Source organism: Lynx canadensis, chromosome A3 (assembly GCF_007474595.2).
Source record: "Lynx canadensis isolate LIC74 chromosome A3, mLynCan4.pri.v2, whole genome shotgun sequence".
Taxonomy (NCBI): domain Eukaryota; kingdom Metazoa; phylum Chordata; class Mammalia; order Carnivora; family Felidae; genus Lynx; species Lynx canadensis.
The window spans coordinates 123,925,976-123,943,986 of NC_044305.1; the positions used below are offsets into that span (position 1 = coordinate 123,925,976).

The 18,011-nt window shown below is 39.2% G+C and overlaps 1 protein-coding gene across 2 annotated transcripts in view; it reads left to right on the top strand.

Moving 5' to 3' along the window:
* The first annotated feature begins 286 nt into the window (after positions 1–286).
* The window catches only part of LDAH (lipid droplet associated hydrolase), a 112,640-nt gene continuing 94,915 nt past the window's right edge, over positions 287–18,011 (top strand). The window contains exons 1-2 of one of the 2 annotated variants that reach the window (XM_030311573.2): positions 287–385; positions 14,599–14,754. In XM_030311573.2, the coding sequence (XP_030167433.1) occupies positions 14,601–14,754 (154 nt within the window). In that variant the 5' untranslated portion in view covers positions 287–385; positions 14,599–14,600. The other variant, XM_030311574.1, reaches the window with a different exon arrangement.

An 18,011-nucleotide genomic window follows, 5' to 3' on the forward strand; every position in this document is an offset into this window, starting at 1 on the left:
GGTCCACTGAGAATCAACTTTCCTATGTATATGGGTAAGTGAAAGAAAGAGACGAAACCATTAACGGAGGAAGGGAGGACAACGCGGTAAGGGAAGAAGCAAACGAGATTGACTGAAATAAGAGGAGGATAACATTCAAATGAAAAGGAAGACAAAGGTCCAGAACAGCTACACCCTCCCGACGCTCTCGCTGAACAGGAAACACACGCCCCAACCCACGCTCAACTGCCTCGCAAACCTGAGAACGTCGCGCATCTTCAAAGGACCGCCTCTCCGCAGTGGTGCCCGGCGCCGCGCTATGACGTAAGGGTAGACGGGACTTCCGCTCCGAGTGCCGCCTGAGCAGCAACGTTGCGATAGAGCCTGCTGTTTTCTAGGCTGACAGGTGAGGCATTGCCTTGGGGGGACGACTTTGCACGAGAACAGACAGGCAAGCGGGCACAGGGGAGCCAGAGACCTTCCTCTGTGTGGTTTCTCGTAGAGCCTGGGTTGCCCTGGGCCCAACGGCCCGCAGGGCGTAAATAACTGCTGCGACCGCTCGAGGTTCGGATCCACTCTGATGCTGTCCCAGCAGTCGCTCCTATGGGCGCGGTAAGGAGCCATTTGTACTAACTGCAGCCTGCCTGCGGGACGTTTATGGAGGCCCTTTTGGGAGTAGGGGCTTGGACATTGGGCAGTTGGCCGGGAAGAAGTGACTAGCAGGGGCCAGTCTGGGCCGGAGACTCCACAAAGATCAGAGTTCTTGCAGTTCTAAGAAATTCTAAGAGCTCTAAGCCTCTAACTAGCCCTGGACTAGTCACTGTCTTCCCTGGAGCATCCCACTTATCCATCGGCGGGGTCATTAAAGGCTGTTTTCGTTTGACCTCAGTTTTCTCCGTCGGATCAGCCTCCTCCCCCCATCCTCTTCCAAATTTGTTACACCAGGTACCCTTGAGTATTGACTCATGGGCCAGTCTCTGAACTTGACACTTCCCTACCACATGTTTGATGTTCAGTCTTAGTTGCTCAAGTATTTTTCTGTGGCACCAACGTCAGAACTGAGCTCCTTCCTTTGAACTTAGAATGTAGCATGTTGGGGAAACCGTTGGGGCTTTCAGTTGCCTCAACTGCTTGCCCTGCATCATGGTATTTTAAAGAAGGAGTCTGTGCCTCAATTTTTCTCATCTGTAAAATGGGATACATTGGTATCCATTTGTTAAGATTGTCTTATCAAACAAGATAATTCTTGTGGCACTTAGAACAGTGTTTTACACACAAAAGCACTCCATAATCATCCACTGTTACCGAATGACACACCCATACCCACACCCACTTCACAGCTCTCTAGATGTTCTTTGCAGCAGGCATCTTGTGCTCACACTGCTTTATAATCACTCTTCACCCTAAGGCCTTAACTGTAAATTCTTACCCTTGAGTTTTTTTTATTTTTTCACACAAGGCAAGATGAGACATGTATTCTTTGATTCACAAATTCATTTCTCCTCTCACAAGTAGTAACAGAGCACCTGCTTTGTGTCTTGTATGCCAAACACTGGAAGAGTTCATAGTCTATATCTGAACCCGTAGTTCTTAGCCACTTTTGTTCCAAGAGCAAATCCCTGTGATGAAAGAGATAGATATAACAAAAAGAAACCCAGAAAACTTAGGGAAAATCTCTGAAATCTTATTCATGAAGGTTTTTTTTTTAAGCTTCTTTCTAAAATGATAAATAGGAAAGTCTCTTTTGGTTCCCCCCATCCCCCATTTTTCCACCTAAAGGTGAACGCCTGCAGGATTTTGGTATAATGTGCATCATGCCCATTCCTTCTCTGACTTTCTCCTACAATACTGTGCTATTTATTCAGATTCTATAGTACTACATAAAATTTCAGAGTGCTATGTGACTGGAAAATACTGGAATAGGAGTCTTCTGACTATAGAATTGATTTTGCCATTTAAAAGCCCCATAACCTTGGACAAATAACGTAACATCAGTTGTACATCCTGTCGTGCAGGCATTGTTAAAGTCAGAAGAGAGGACGAGAATGTACTGCACAAATGAAAAGAATTACAAAGAAGGTGGTTTTGTTGTGACTGGTGAGATTATCATCAAGTCAATATAGAAAATGATGACTTCCTCTAATATGTTATTTGGAGAAAGATGAAATGAATATAAATTTAATAGTAAGCAGACTAAAAATGTTCTGTTTATGCATCTATTATGTGTTGACTTGCAGCTGTATGTTTTGAAGCTTACATGTGACTGTGTGGTAAGATTCCTGGTTTTTCTCTTTAATTCCACTTATACCAATTGCAATTAAATAAGTACATGTGTAGTTTCAAAAACTTTCTTATTCTGACATAAATTATATATTGACAGGAAGTTGCAAAAAAATATATATAAGGAGGTCCCCATGTCCCATTCAACTAATGTTCCCCAATGGTAGCATCTTGTATAACTATAGTATAATTTTTTAAACCAGAAAATTGACATTAATGTATCTACAGAATTTATTGAGATTTTCCCCATTCCATAAACACTCATTTGTGTGTGTATATAGCTTCATATAACCACCATTTTCTTTATAGCCACAACCTTCTCATCCTACCTCAGTCCTTAACCCCTGGAAACCACTAGTCTGTTCTCCAACTCTTTAATTTTGTCTGTTTCAAGAATGTAGTATAAACACAACCATACAGTGTATAACTTTTTGAGATTACTTCGTATTAATTCCTTTGCGATCCATTCAAGTTGTTGAGTGTATCAATAGTTTGTTTCTTTTTATTGCTGAGTAGTATTCTGTGGTATGATTTACCATAGTTTGTTTAACCATTCACTTGTTGAAAGACATATGGGTGGTATCCAGTTGTGAACTATTACAATTACGACTAGTATGAACCTTTGTTTGAAGGTTTTGTGTGAACATGTTTTTATTTCTCTGGGATAAATGCCCAAGAATGCAATTGTGCTAGGTCACATGGTGTGTATTTAGTTAATTTATATGATATGATTTTTCTTCTTTACCATCTTGATATGGAGGATTACATTGATTTCTTAATGTTAAATGTACCTGAAATAGATCCTACTTGATCATAGCATATAATAATTTTTATACATTGCTGGATTCTTTTTGCTAATATTTTATTAAGGTATAGATATGACAGGCATTGGTATGTAGTTTTCTTTCTTTTTTTGTGCTGTCTTTGTCTGGTTTTGTCTTTTATCAACCCACAGGTACTCTAGAGTCTTTAGTGATAAACCCCTATTTCATTCCTAATATTAGTAATTTGTGTCTTCTCTCTTTTCGTCTTAGTGGAGTTTTATTGATTTTATTGATCTTTTTCAAAAAACTGCTCTTTATTCCATTCATTTTTCTGTACTTTCAACTTCAAAATTTTTTTTAATGTTTACTTTTGAGAGAGAAAGAGTGTGCGCATGAGCAGTAGAGGGGTGGAGAGAGAGACACACACAGAATCTGAAGCAGGCTCCAGACTCTGAGCTGTCAGCACAGAGCCCAAATCAGGGCTCAAACTGTGAGATCGTGACCTGAGCTGAAGCCGGCCGCTTAACTGACTGAGTCACCCAGGCGCCCCTACCCTTTCCACGTTTCATATGTAATTGTCCTATTTCCTCTATATACATTGAGCACCACATCAAATAATGCTATGAACTTTTGGTTCAAGCATCAAATATGATTTAAGAGCTTCATAAGGAGAAGGATAGTCCCTTATATTCGCCATTGCTTTTAATCATTCCATTGTTCGTCCTCCTCTGAAGTTAAACGTTATTCACTTACTTCTTTCTGTTTGGAGAACTTCCTAAGGATAGGTCTGTAAGGGACAAATTCCTTTAGTTTTTCTTCATTTGAGAATATCTTTATTTCCCCTTCATTCTTGAGAGGTCGTTTTTCTTGATACAGGATTTGTAATTGATAGTCTTTTTCCTTCAGCACTTGAAAAATGTTGTGCCACATTTTCCTGGCCTCCCTGATATCTAATGAGAAATCTGACATTCTAATTACTGTTCCCTTATAGATACTATTGTCATTTCTCTGTGGCTCCTTTAAAGATTTTTTTCCCTTATTTTGGTTTTCTGAAGTTTGACTATAAGGTGCTTTGTATTTCTGTAGTTAAGAAACTCTGTCCCGGTAAATATGAAAATTTATTATGTGAAAAAGATTGTATTTTAATTCAGTGGAGGAAAAGATGTTTTCTTTATTAAATGGTATTATCTTAAAGAAAACAAAGCAGATACTTTTATAGGTGGATTAACACTTTAAATGTAAAAACTAGAATAACAAAAATGAAAATAAACATCTAAGAAGCTGTATGTAAAATATAGGAATCCAGAAAAGGGCCAAGGGTCAGCAATATACAAAATTCTCTTGCAAGTCAATAATAAAAAGATAACCCATTTGGAATGTTGGCAAAGAATATGAATAGACAATTCATAGAAAACAAAGTCCAAAAGCCCAGCAAACATGAGAAGATGTTCAAATGCACTAGCAGCCAGAGAAATGCAAACTAAAGAGTGCGATGTTTTATACCCGAAGACTTAAAAGAATTAAAAATAATGGTAACTCTTGCTGATGATAGGATTATAGAGGGAAAGATACCTTCCTAGATTGCTGGATGAAATGTGATTCTTACACCCTTTTGGAAAGCCATCTGGCAACACCTATTAAAATTCAACCCAGGAATTCCACACTTGGGAATCTGGCCATTAGAAACAAAAGAACTGGTGTATATGGATATATGTAAGAACATGGGGATTTAAGAGTACTTATGGCAACATTGTCTCAAAATACTGGGAGTCAGTGGAGCGCCTGTCAGCAGGGAAATGGTCACATGAATTATAGTGTATCCATATTATAGAACCATTTAAAATAATGAATTGGAGTTACACTATTTGACTTAGCAGGATTTTTGTGTGTTATTATGAAAGTAAAATACATCGGAGTGTGTATAATATGCTCCTACTTACCAAATACTGACAATTCATATTTATCAAAATTCATATAAATGTTTATGTATATGTGTATGTGATTATAGAAAGATATGGAAGACCTTATACTGAGTTAGTAACTTGAGTTTAGGAGTAATATGCATGGACGTGAAAAGAAGAGGTAGAAATGAGGCATATAAAAGATTAAAAAGTAATTGACCATTTTTTAAAAATCCCAGTATATATTATATCTCATTTATACATTCAAATGAAATTGTGCGTGTGTATGTAAAATTTCTCAAACAAAGAACATGACCCCTGGAGTCATTCAGACATCTGGGTTCAAATTCTGACTCTACCACAGTCCAGTTTACAGGTTGTGTGACCTTATGCAAATTCCTTAGTATCTTTCAGTCAATTTTCTTCTCACATGTTTTGTTGGGGTAGAGGGAGGAAACAGTAGTACCCATCTCATAAGATTTGTTGTGAGGGTTAAGTGATGACAATATGTATAAAGTGTTTAGCACAGTGCCTGGTTTATAGAAAGTACTCTTAAAATGTGAGTTCTTACTATTGCCTCACTTCTTTTGCTCTTTGACATTTGTATGTTTTTAAAAATTCATTACCAGCTCCTAACTTTCTGGAAACATTCCCCTGTGGCTTATATGACTTTACATATCTTCTTAGTTCATGCCTGTTTCTAATTGTTCCTTTTCATTTTTTAGCTGGATTTTTTTTTTTTTTCTTGCTTGGGGAAATTCCCCTCCCCCAAAATTGCAGCAGGAGCTGTCAAAGAATCTTTTGAGTTAGGTGACTGGGTGAATAATGGTACTCTCTATAACAACAAAGTCAGGATCTAGGATGGGATCTGTAGAGTTTATTTTTGAAACAAGATGATTTTAATTTTTGACACTTATAAAAGTTTGGTGCATCAGTGAGGCACCCAGATGAAAATGCTCAGTAGTTAGCACTCAAAGGGATGAGGGCCTGGGGCAGAACCTTTGGGTACAGGCAATGGAGGAGGAAAAGGTTCTCAGTGAGGATGGGGAGGTATCATAGAAGCGAAGACAAAGGAGCTCTTTAAGAAGGAGCTGGGCAGGGGCACCTGGGTGGCTCTGTCGGTTAAGCGTCTGACTTCGGCTCAGGTCATGATTTCACACGCCATGAGTTCGAGCCCCGCGTCAGGCTCTGTGCTCACAGCTCGGAGCCTGGAGCCTGCTTCAGATTCTGTGTCTCCCTCTCTCTCTGCCCCTCCCCTGTTCATGCTCTGTCTCTCTCTGTCTCAAAAATAAATAAACATTAAAAAAAATAAAGAAATTTATTTAAAAAAAAAAAAGGAGGAGCTGGGCAAATCATCTCTCTACTGTGACCTTTCTGGAGCGTTAGCTCTGTGGGCCCCACTTTCTTCCGGTATTGTCACTTATTTTCTTGAAACTTGCTGTGTTCGTAACTGAATCAGCTTCCTTTCCTCCAACTAACTTCCTTTCCCCAGTATTTCCCCTTTGTGTGGACTAGTGCTTTCATTCTCCTCATCTTTAGCATCAGAATCTAAGTCAACTTTGCACTCACCCTTCCCTGGCTTGTCATACAGAATCATTACTAAGACTCTAGTCTCTCATTCAACTCCTTTATTCCCAGCCTCATTTCCTGCTTAGGTTTTTTTGATAGTATCCAAGATTTAGTGTATTCTTCTGGGGTTTTTTTTCTCCGTCTTTCACAGTCTTTTTAAAAGAACTACATTGGGGCGCCTGGGTGGCGCAGTCAGTTAAGCATCCGACTTCAGCTCAGGTCACGATCTCGCGGTCCGTGAGTTCCAGCCCTGCGTCGGGCTCTGGGCTGACGGCTCGGAGCCTGGAGCCTGCTTCTGATTCTGTGTCTCCCTCTCTCTCTGCCCCTTCCCTGTTTATGCTCTGTCTCTCTCTGTCTCAAAAATAAATAAACGTTAAAAAAATTTTTTTTAAAAAATAAAAGAACTACATTAATCAAATCCTTCCCCATTTTAAAAACCATCAGACTTCCTGTGCCTTCAACACTTTCCCAAACTGTTCAGAAAAAGAGAGTGAGACGTTAAAGGGAAAAGTTAATACGATCACCATTGACAAAATTGGTCAAATCAGCTTTTAGAAGGTTGTATGTATATTCTGTCCCTCTCTTAAAGGCTCAAAAATTCTTATTAGTGTAACTTGAAAAGTTCTGCAGAACCGAAATTTATGTATCTTTGTTTAACTTATTTTGGTAGGTTGTGTTTTCCAAAGTTGGCCACAATAACTCCCATACCACATATTCTTGTTGCAATGACTTTGACATGCTTCATTTTGAGAGGGGTTCATTTTTCCTCTCTTTGAATATGGGTAGGCTGTGGCTAACATGCCACTGATGCCATGTGACTTGTGAGGCTAGGTCTTAAAAGGTTACTGTTTTAGTTTGGTCCTCTTGAGACAATTGCTGTTGAAACTCAGCCATTATGTTCTGAACAAGCCCAAAATAGTCCATGTGGAAGGACCACATAGAGTTGTCCAGTGCAGGTGTTCCTGGCCAAAACCTATCTGACAGCAGCATCTGTCATCAGACATGTAAATAGAGATACTTCCAGATGGCATCTCCTGCCCCCAGTGTACATATCACACACCCGGCTGTTGAGTCTTCTCAGCAAAGGTCCCCAACATTATGGATTAGAGATAGGCTATTCTTCTGCTGTGCCATTTGTCAATTCCTGACCCAAAGAATCCATGAATATAGTAAAATGGTTGCTTTAAGCCACTAAATTTTGGGGTAATATGTTATGTAGCAAGAGTAACTGGAACACTCATAAAATATATACGATCTTGTCTGTGAATAATGACAGCTTGCTTTCTTTTTATCCAATTCACATACTTTTATTTCTTTTCTGTGTCTTATTGTATTGGCTAGGACCTCAAGTACAACACAGAATAGAAGTGTTGATAGCAGATTTGTCTTGATCTCAAACTTTGGGGTCGGAGGTGGGGGTAGGGTTGGTTTTCAGCATTGCACCCTTAATAAAATGTTTGCTGTAGGCTTCTTTTATAGATACTTATATTTCATCAAGAAAGATCCCTTTTTTTCTTTCTTTCTAAAGAGTTTTTTCATGATTCTTTATTGGATTTTATCAAGTGTATTTTCTGTATTGGTTGAGATGGTTATATGGCTTTTCTCCTTTATTCTGTTAATGCAGTAAATTGACTAAATTTTGAATGTTTAAACAGCCTCACATTTCTGATATATACACAGTCTGATTGTCATGTATGGCCATGGTATGAATCACTGGATTTGGTCTGCTAATATTTTGAATAGAGTTTTTGCATCTATGTTCATGAGCGAGGTTGGCCTGTAACTTTTCTTTCTTATAATGTCAGGTATTGATACCAAGATACGCTGGGCTCATAAAATGAGTTAGGAAGTGATCTCTCTTTTTCTGTTTTCCGGGCAACTCTGTTAGATTGGTGTTATTTCTTCCCTAAGCATTGACTCTCATCTGGCCCAGGAATTATGGACTCAGTGTCTTTACTAGCTATTGGACTATTAAGAGTCTTCTAGCCTTTTTGTGTTTGTCTGTATTGGAATTTGCCCATATCAAATGTATTGGCATAAAATTCTTCATGATATTCTTTATCATTTTGATGATATAACTCCATTATATTTTTAATGTCCATAGAACCTAGATTGATAGCCTCTTTTCCCATCTTATTGGTTATTTGTGCCCTTTTTCTTTATGAGTCTTCTCAGGGGCGCATTTATTTATAACTCTTTTGAAAGGCTAACCTTTTGGCTTTGTTAATCCTCTCAAATGTAAACTTTTTTCCTATTCCATTAACTTCTATTCTTTATTATTTTCTTTTTTCTATTTTTCTTTATTTGGATTCATTTAGTTTTCCTAACTCCTTAAGATAAATAGTTACATCTTTAATGTCCAGCCCTTTTTCCCTAATATTTTAGAAAGCATTTTAAGACTTTAAATTCTCCTGCAGTCATACCTTTATCTGCATCCCATACATTGAAATTTCTTATTTTCATTATTTATTTCATTATTACTTAGTTTTCAATTACATTGTGAATTCTTCCCCTACTCATCAGTTATTTGGACATTTGTTGCTTAATTTCCAAAAATTGGGGGATTTTCTTATTATTTTTGTTTTTTTTATCTAATTTCCACTGTGGTTAGAGAACATATTCTATTATTTCATTTTTTTGGAAATTTATTGAGACTTGCTGTATGGCTCAGTATATGGTCAGTTTTGGTAAATGTTCATGTGCACTTGAAAAGGATGTGCATTTTGCAATTATGTGGTACGGAATTCTACACATGCTGATTGTGTTAATTATGTTAATATAAATATTATGTAATTCAAGTTTTCTATATTTTTATTGGCTTTTTTCTTTGTTTATTATTTCAGATACTGAGGAATGTCAGAATCCTCTACCACAATTGTGGTCCAATCTATTTCTCCCTTTACATTTGCTAATTTTTAATCTATCTCTGGAGGCTAAAATATTATGTACATACTTACTTAGAATTGTTATGGTCTCCTGGTGGATTGACTTTTTGAAATGTTCCTGTTTATGTCTCATGTGCTTCTTACTTTAAAGTTTACTTTTTAAATCTGACTTCAGTATAACTATACCATCCCTTCTTTGATTAGTATTTCCATGGTTTATTGTTTCCATCCTTTTACTTTTATACATTATGTATCCTTATTCTTAATGTGTATTATTTATAAGTAGCACACAATTACTTGTTTTATTTTTATCCAATCTGATCATCTTTGCCTTTATCTAATTAGTGTAATTGGTCTATTTACATTTAATTTATTACTGTTATATTTGGGCTTAAGTAGTTTTACTGGTTTTTTTTTTATTTATTTGTTACACTTGGTCTGTATTACTTCTCTGCTTTCTTCTTATATTTATATTAATTATATTCTCTATTTCCTCTTTTATTACACATTCTTGAGCAGTTCTTTTATTGGTTACTGATTTTTTTAACAGATTTTTTTTCCAGTACTGTTTTTTCTCTAGCTTTTCATACGGTTTCAACACAAGCAAGGCTTTCCTTGCTAACATGGGATTGAACTTAATTCTAATGTACGTTTTAAACTAAATTTAAAACAACCCCCTGGGGCGCCTGGGTGGCGCAGTCGGTTAAGCGTCCGACTTCAGCCAGGTCACGATCTCTCGGTCCGTGAGTTCGAGCCCCACGTCGGGCTCTGGGCTGATGGCTCAGAGCCTGGAGCCTGTTTCCGATTCTGTGTCTCCCTCTCTCTCTGCCCCTCGCCCGTTCATGCTCTGTCTCTCTCTGTCCGAAAAATAAATAAACGTTGAAAAAAAAAAATTTAAAACAACCCCCAGACTCACCAGATTCATAGAGCTCTCCAGTATGTTAACGTTCATTAATAGAGTAACTAAAAACTTAACAGAACTTTAAATAAAGCTTCTGCTGCTGTTTTTGTACATATTTGTACTTCTTTTGTTGTGTTTTGAAAACAATTACAAATTTTATATCTCATCACTGGGACTTAAAAAATTCAATTTTCACTTGTTTAGTCACTAAATATTCTACAAGTAGTTTTAGTACTAGTGCCCAGAAACATCATTAATTAACTGTCAGTCAGGGCTCAGGTACATGCAAAGTATATGCTCTGCTCTGTGTAATTGTGGGACATTAACACAGCCCTAGTGTTTTAACTCTGAAAGAAAATCATCTTACTACCTCTGTTTCAAAGTTAGTGTACTTTAATTGAAGACTATCTGCACATTGCAACACAAATTTGGTTGTGCTCATCACAGCAAGTGCCCTCCTTGATACCCATCTCTCATTTGGCCCATCCCCCACCCAACTTCCTCCATCAACTCTCAGTTTATTCTCCATAGTTAAGAGTCTGTTTTATGATTTGCCTCTTTTTCCCCTGCCATCCGTTTCATTTTCTAAATTTCATTTTCCACATATGAGTGAAATCATAGTATTTCTCTTTCTCTTATTTTGCTTAGTATATCCTATAGCTCTATCCATGTCATTGGAAATGGCAAGATTTCATTCTTTTTTATAGCTAAGTAATATTCCATTATATACATATAGCACAACTTCTTTATCCATTCATCAGCTGATGGACATTTGGGCTCTTTCCATTATTTGGCTATTATTGATAATGGAGCTGTAAACATCGGGGCGGATGTGCCCCTTCAAATCAGTATTTTGTATCCTTTGGGTAAATGCCTAGTAATACGATTGCTAGATCATAGGGTAGTTCTACTTTTAATTTTTTTTTTAACTTTTATTCATTTTTGAGAGAGAGAGACAGAGTGAGAGCAGGGGAGAGGGAAAGAGAGAGGAAGACACAGAATCCGAAGCAGGCTCCAGGTTCTGAGCTGTCAGCACGGAGCCTGCTGTGGGGCTTGAACTCACAAACCATGAGATCATGACCTGAGCCAAAGTCGGACGCTCAACCCACTGAGCCACCCAGGCACTTTTAATTTTTTGAGGAACCTCCATACTGTTTCCAGAGTAGATGTACCAGTTTGTATTCCCACCAAGATCGTAAGAGGGTTCTTCTTTCTCTGCATCCTCACCAACATCTTTTGTTTTCTGTGTTGTTAATTTTAGCCATTTTGACAGGTGTGAGGTGATACCTTATTGTGTTTTGTTTTGTATGACACAAGTTTTTTAAAAATACTTCTATCATTTGCAGTTATTACATGCATGAATAAAGCAGAATTCTTATTGAGTAGCCAAAATGAAATGCGAATGTTGTTTGGATTTGGATGCTAAAGCTAAATGAGACTCATTTATAACTCCACTTGCAAATATTTTTGTTCATTAATGTAGCCTCACTGTCTCACCGGCTGACTTTATAATAAATAAATATTATAAATTTGAACAGTAAAATTTATACTGATCAAATGCTGCTTTTCTGTTTTATATATTGTCTAGGTTTGTGTAAGATTTAATTGGAAATTTTTTTTTCTAAATAAAATTAAACCCATTAATAAAAACAGATGAACACCTATATTTAGGTAAGTAAAGCTTACCTAAATTACACAAATTGTATTCACACTTGGTTTTTATCCACCCTAAGTCTTGCTGGTTATCAAAACTGATTTCATTTAAGATTGCTTATAGGCTGTGTTTGTAGGTAGGGCCATCAGCCTCTACTATTATATACTTAGAACACATTGTCCCTTCTTAATTGGACACTTGTTTGCAGACCAAATCACCTTGGATTCTTAGGTAAGGAAGAACTTGAAATTTCTTACTGTTAGGGTTTCCTTTGCTTTTCATTTATTTATATATTTTTTATTATTCTATTATTATTATTATTATTATTATTATTGGCTATGTGGGAATCAGAAACATAAGTGTGAGTAAAATTAAAAGATGCTCTGTTGGGGCGCCTGGGTGGCTCAGTCCGTTGAGCGTCCGACTTCAGCTCAGGTCATGATCTCGCGGACTGTGAGTTCAAGCCCCGCGTCGGGCTCTATGCTGACAGCTCAGAGCCTGGAGCCTGCTTCAGATTCTGTGTCTCCCTCTCTCTCTGCCCCTCCCCTGCTCACATTCTGTCTCTCTCTCTCTCTCTCTCTTAAAAATAAAGATTTAAAAAAATTTTTTTGAATAAATAAAAACACTAAGAAATTAAAAAAAAAAAAAAAAGATGCTCTGTAATACATAGGTTTACTCCAGGTCTCTTAGTTGTATTTTATTTGAGGTATTTTAGAGGTGTAATTAATTTTTTGTTTTCCAGATTTTATAGACTGTGTTTGAGTTTCTTATCTATTTGAATTCTCATTAATTTTGTGGCTAATCGAACTCCCAACATGTCATTTGCTTAAAGTTAAGTATTTATGAATAGAATATAGTTAATAACTTTGCATTCTCTTCTAGTGCAAGTATGCCGTTTATCCAGTGTCTTCTTGGATGGTGCTCTAATTTAATGTAGTATAGAACAGTTAAATCTCATTGTTTCCAACATTTTATAAATGTCATAAGAGCTTTATAAATATACTCTGTTGTGTGACAGTTTCAGAGATTGGAGTACAGTGACAGGTATTAGTGAACTAAAGATCGATACTTAAGAAAATGCGAGATGATACTTTCATTTATTTAGTCAATTTATTTTGAATGAAGAGGAGTCCCCACTTTTTGAGTAATATTTTTTTTTATTTTCTAAGTAATTTTATTTGGGAAAGTTTTAGACTTTGGGTTACACATGGAGATTGGGGTGTATGTTAATGTTTTCTTCCTTCCTGTGTCCAATCCTTACCTTAACCTAAGGTGGCTGTCAATCTGGGGAGGTTTGGGTGGTGCCGGTAGTGAGTTTGTTGACTGTTGTGCTATGAGAGTATGGCATGACATGAATAACAAGTGCATAGATTACCAGGTGAAGTTTACCTGGTTACCTTTACCACTGTTGACTTATGTTAAAGAAAGGTGCTGTGAGTTTAGAGTTTATTTGAGGAGTTCAGGGAAGACCTCAAGTAGGAGGTAGGATTTGAGCTACGTCTAAGATGGGAAAGATTTGAAGAAAAAAATCTGGATAGGCAATGCAGGATGTATCAATCTAGATCCATTCAAGAGACAGAAGCCACACAATAACTCACATGGTTAATTTAATATAAGGAATTATTAAGCTGTGGAAGAAGAGAAACTATAAAGTTACTGTATAAAGAAAACTCTAAAGATCGCCTAGGGATGAGAGAAAGTACCCAAGAAGAGACAAACTGGGAACGTGGGTTTAGATCTTATTTAAAAGGTGTGGTTGCAGCCCAGTGTGTGGTAGAGAAAGTTGGTGGTTGCCTGCGCCAAAGCTGATCCACAGTTGCCATGTCAGGACGTGAACCAAGACTGGTGGGAGGGAGTGCAGAGTGAACCAGGGTGCTGGTGTAGGTGTGAGGTCTGGAGCGTGTGGTGCCTGCATGAAAGGGCCACAGGAGCAACTCCAAGTGAGTTGAGGCTGATAGGCAGGTACAGAGGAAGTTGGGACACTGCTTTGGTTACTGCTGGAATGGGGAGTTGAAGAAGCTTCCTTTTTTTTTAAGCAACCCAGAGCTCTATTGGGCAAGGCACTTCCAGCCTACTGTGTGTGACAGAGGTCAAGTGGCTGGCTCTTCAGTGTGCATGTGACTAAGGAGAGGGTGCAGGGAGCAGCCACCTGGTCTGAGGTATTATCTGGGACTCTTGCTACATTGCTGCTGCTGCCAGAATAGAGAGCTAGAGAAAGAAGAAACACATTGCAGCCAACCAAATGCTGGACAAACTGTACTCTATAGGCACCTAGTATTAGAGTAGGGTTTTGTTTGGTTTGGTTTGGCTTTTCAATCTTGGCGCTGTTGACTTTTGGGCTAGATAATTTTTTTGTTGTGAGTGTTATCCTAGGTGTTATAGGATATTTAGCAGGATCTCTGGCTAATCTGATCCTGATTCATACTCCTGTGAAGTCTTTCACTTCACTGAAGATGTGTCTCCCTGTTTCTCCTTACTCTTGTGGTTTGTTTTAATTTTGTGTGTGTGTGATCCTATAATCCAGAATAGATGAGTGGTCATATACCTACCGTATATGCTTGTGTTTATTGAAATTTGCCTTTTTTAAAAAATTCTTGAATATTGTCTTTGGCCCAAGGTTTTACATTTTAGCAACTCATTTTATTGTTTTTCTCCTCTCATTTAGAAATGGACTCCAGTATTAAGGAAGAAGTTCCTGTGCATGAGGAATTCATTTTATGTTGTGGAGTTGAAACCCAGGTTCTAAAATGTGGGCCCTGGACTAACCTCTTCAATGAGCAGAGAGCCAACAGGCCTAAGCTGCTTATTTTTATTATTACAGGTAAGTTTAAAAATGTGGATTTTTCAGATTTTATTTTATTTTATTTTTTTTTTTTTTAACGTTTATTTATTTTTGAGACAGAGAGAGAGCATGAACAGGGGAGGGTCAGAGAGAGGGAGACACAGAATCTGAAACAGGCTCCAGGTTCTGAGCTGTCAGCACAGAGCCCGACGCGGGGCTCGAACTCACGGACCGCGAGATCATGACCTGAGCCGAAGTCGGCCGCATAACCGACTGAGCCACCCAGGTGCCCCAACTTTTTCAGATTTTAAAGAGAATTTGATAAATATAAAAAGCTTTGTGGAAAGAAATAAAATCACTCAAACTATTGATAACAACCATGCTTAGTACTTTAGTGGCTGGGCTTTTTGTTTTTCTTCAGTGCATTTATATTATGTATATTGTGTTGTGTATTACATATGCATTTTATTTTTATTGTTTTTAATATGAAATTTATGAAATTGGTTTCCATACCACACCCAGTGCTCATCCCAACAAGTGCCCTCCTCAATGCCCATCACCCACTTTCCCCTCCCTCCCACCCCACATCAACCTTCAGTTTATTCTCAGTTTTTAAGAGTAAAAAAAGAGGATCCTGGGAAGATGGCAGTGTAGGAGACGATGGGCTCACCGCGCGTCCTGCTGATCACTAAGATTCCCCCCACATTGGCCTAAATAACCCAGAAAACCGCCAGAAGACTAGCAGAACGGAGTCTCCGGAGCCAAGCGTAGACAAGAGGCCCACAGAAGAGGGTAGGAAGGGCGGTGAGGCAGTGCGCCCTACACGGACTGGCGGGAGGGAGCCGGGGCGGTGGAGGGGCAACCCACTGGGCAAGGCAGAGCCCCCGAAGTCTGGCTTGCAAAAGTGGAGGGGCCGGACTCCATGAGTTCTGACAGCCAGTGGGACTTAACATCTGGAAGGTTATAAGCTAACAGCTCTGCTCAGAGAACGGGAGGGCTGGAGGACAAAGGGAGGGAGAGTTGTTGAGCCCGGAGGACAGAGCTCAGCTTGGCAGGGAACAAAGGCGCTCCCAGCGCCATCTCCCTCGCCCATCCCCCTCGCCCATCCCCCAGCCAAAATCCCAAAGGAAACCGGTTCCTGCCAGGGTACTTGCCTGCACCCCGCAAACACCCAAAGCTGTGCTTCTGCGGATCCATTCCCTCCGGCGGATCTGACTCCCTCTCGGTGCCGCAGGGCCCCTCCCGAAGCGGATCTCCGAAGGAAAAGCGAGCTGAGCCTGCCCCTCCCGCCCCTATGCACCTTGCCCATCCACCCCAGCTAATACGCCAGATTCCCAGCACCACAAGCCTGGCAGTGTGCAAGTAGCCCAGATGGGCCATGCCACCCCACAGTGAATCCCGCCCCTAGGAGAGGGGAAGAGAAGGCACACACCAGTCTGACTGTGGCCCCAGTGGTGGGCTGGGGGCAGACATCAGGTCTGACTGCAGCCCCGCCCACCAACGCAAGTTATTCAAGACAGCACAGGGGAAGTGCCCCGCATTCCCGCACCACTCCAGGGACTATCCAAAATGAAACAGAAGAATTCCCCTCAGAAAAACATCCAGGAAATAACAACAGCTAATGAACTGATCAAAAATGATTTAAACAATATAACAGAAAGTGAATTTAGAATAATAGTCATAAAATTAATCACTGGGCTTGAAAACAGTATAAAGGACAGCAGAGAATCTCTTGCTACAGAGATCAAGGGATTAAGGAACAGCCAGGAGGAGCTAAAAAATGCTATCAATGGGGCGCCTGGGTGGCTCAGTTGGTTAAGCGGCCAACTTCAGCTCAGGTCATGATCTCGCGGTCCGTGCGTTCGAGCCCCGCGTCGGGCTCTGTGCTGACATCTCAGAGCCTGGAGCCTGTTTCAGATGCTGTGTCTCCCTCTCTCTGACCCTCCCCCGTTCATGCTCTGTCTCTCTCTGTCTCAAAAATAAATAAATGTTAAAAAAAAAAAAAATTTTTTTTAAAATGCTATCAATGAACTGCAAAATAAAATGGAAACAACTACGGCTCGGATTGAAGAGGCAGAGAAGAGAATAGGTGAACTAGAAGATAAAATTATGGAAAAAGAAGAAGCTGAGAAAAAGAGACAAAAAAATCCAGGAGTATGAGGGGAAAATTAGAGAACTAAGTGATGCACTAAAGAGAAACAATATACGCATAATTGGTATTCCAGAGGAGGAAGAGAGAGGGAAAGGTGCTGAAGGTGTACTTGAAGAAATAATAGCTGAGAACTTCCCGGATCTGGGGAAGGAAAAAGGCATTGAAATCCAAGATGCACAGAGAACTCCCTTCAGACGTAACTTGAACCGATCTTCTGCATGACGTATCATAGTGAAACTGGCAAAATACAAGGATAAAGAGGAAATTCTCAAAGCAGCTAGAGATAAACGTGCTGTAACATACAAAGGGAGACCTGTAAGACTCGTGACCGATCTCTCTACTGAAACTTGGCAGACCAGAAAGGAATGGCAGGAGATCTTCAATGTGATGAACAGAAAAAATATGCAGCCGAGAATCCTTTATCCAGCAAGTCTGTCATTTAGAATAGAAGGAGAGGTAAAGGTCTTCCCAAACAAACAAAAACTGAAGGAATTTGTCACCACTAAACCAGCCCTGCAAGAGATCCTAAGGGGGATCCTGTGAGACAAAGTACCAGAGACATTGCTACAAGCATGAAACCTACGGACATCACAATGACTCTAAACCCATATCTTTCCATAATAACACTGAATGTAAGTGGACTAAATGCGCCAACCAAAAGACATAGGGTATCAGAATGGATAAAAAAACAAGACCCATCTATTTGCTGTCTACAAGAGACTCATTTTAGACCTGAGGACACCTTTAGATTGAGAATAAGGGGATGGAGAACTATTTATCATGCTACTGGAAGCCAAAAGAAAGCTGGAGTAGCCATACTTATATCAGACAAACTAGACTTTAAAGGCTGTAACAAGAGATGAAGAAGGGCATTATATAATAGTTACAGATTCTATCCATCAGGAAGAGCTAACAATTATAAATGTCTATGCGCCGAATACGGGAGCCCCCAAATATATAAAACAATTACTCATAAACATAAGCAACCTTATTGATAAGAATGTGGTAATTGCAGGGGACTTTAACACTCCACTTACAGAAATGGATAGATCATCTAGACACATGGTCAATAAAGAAACAAGGGCCCTGAATGATACATTGGATCAGATGGACTTGACAGATATATTTAGAACTCTGCATCCCA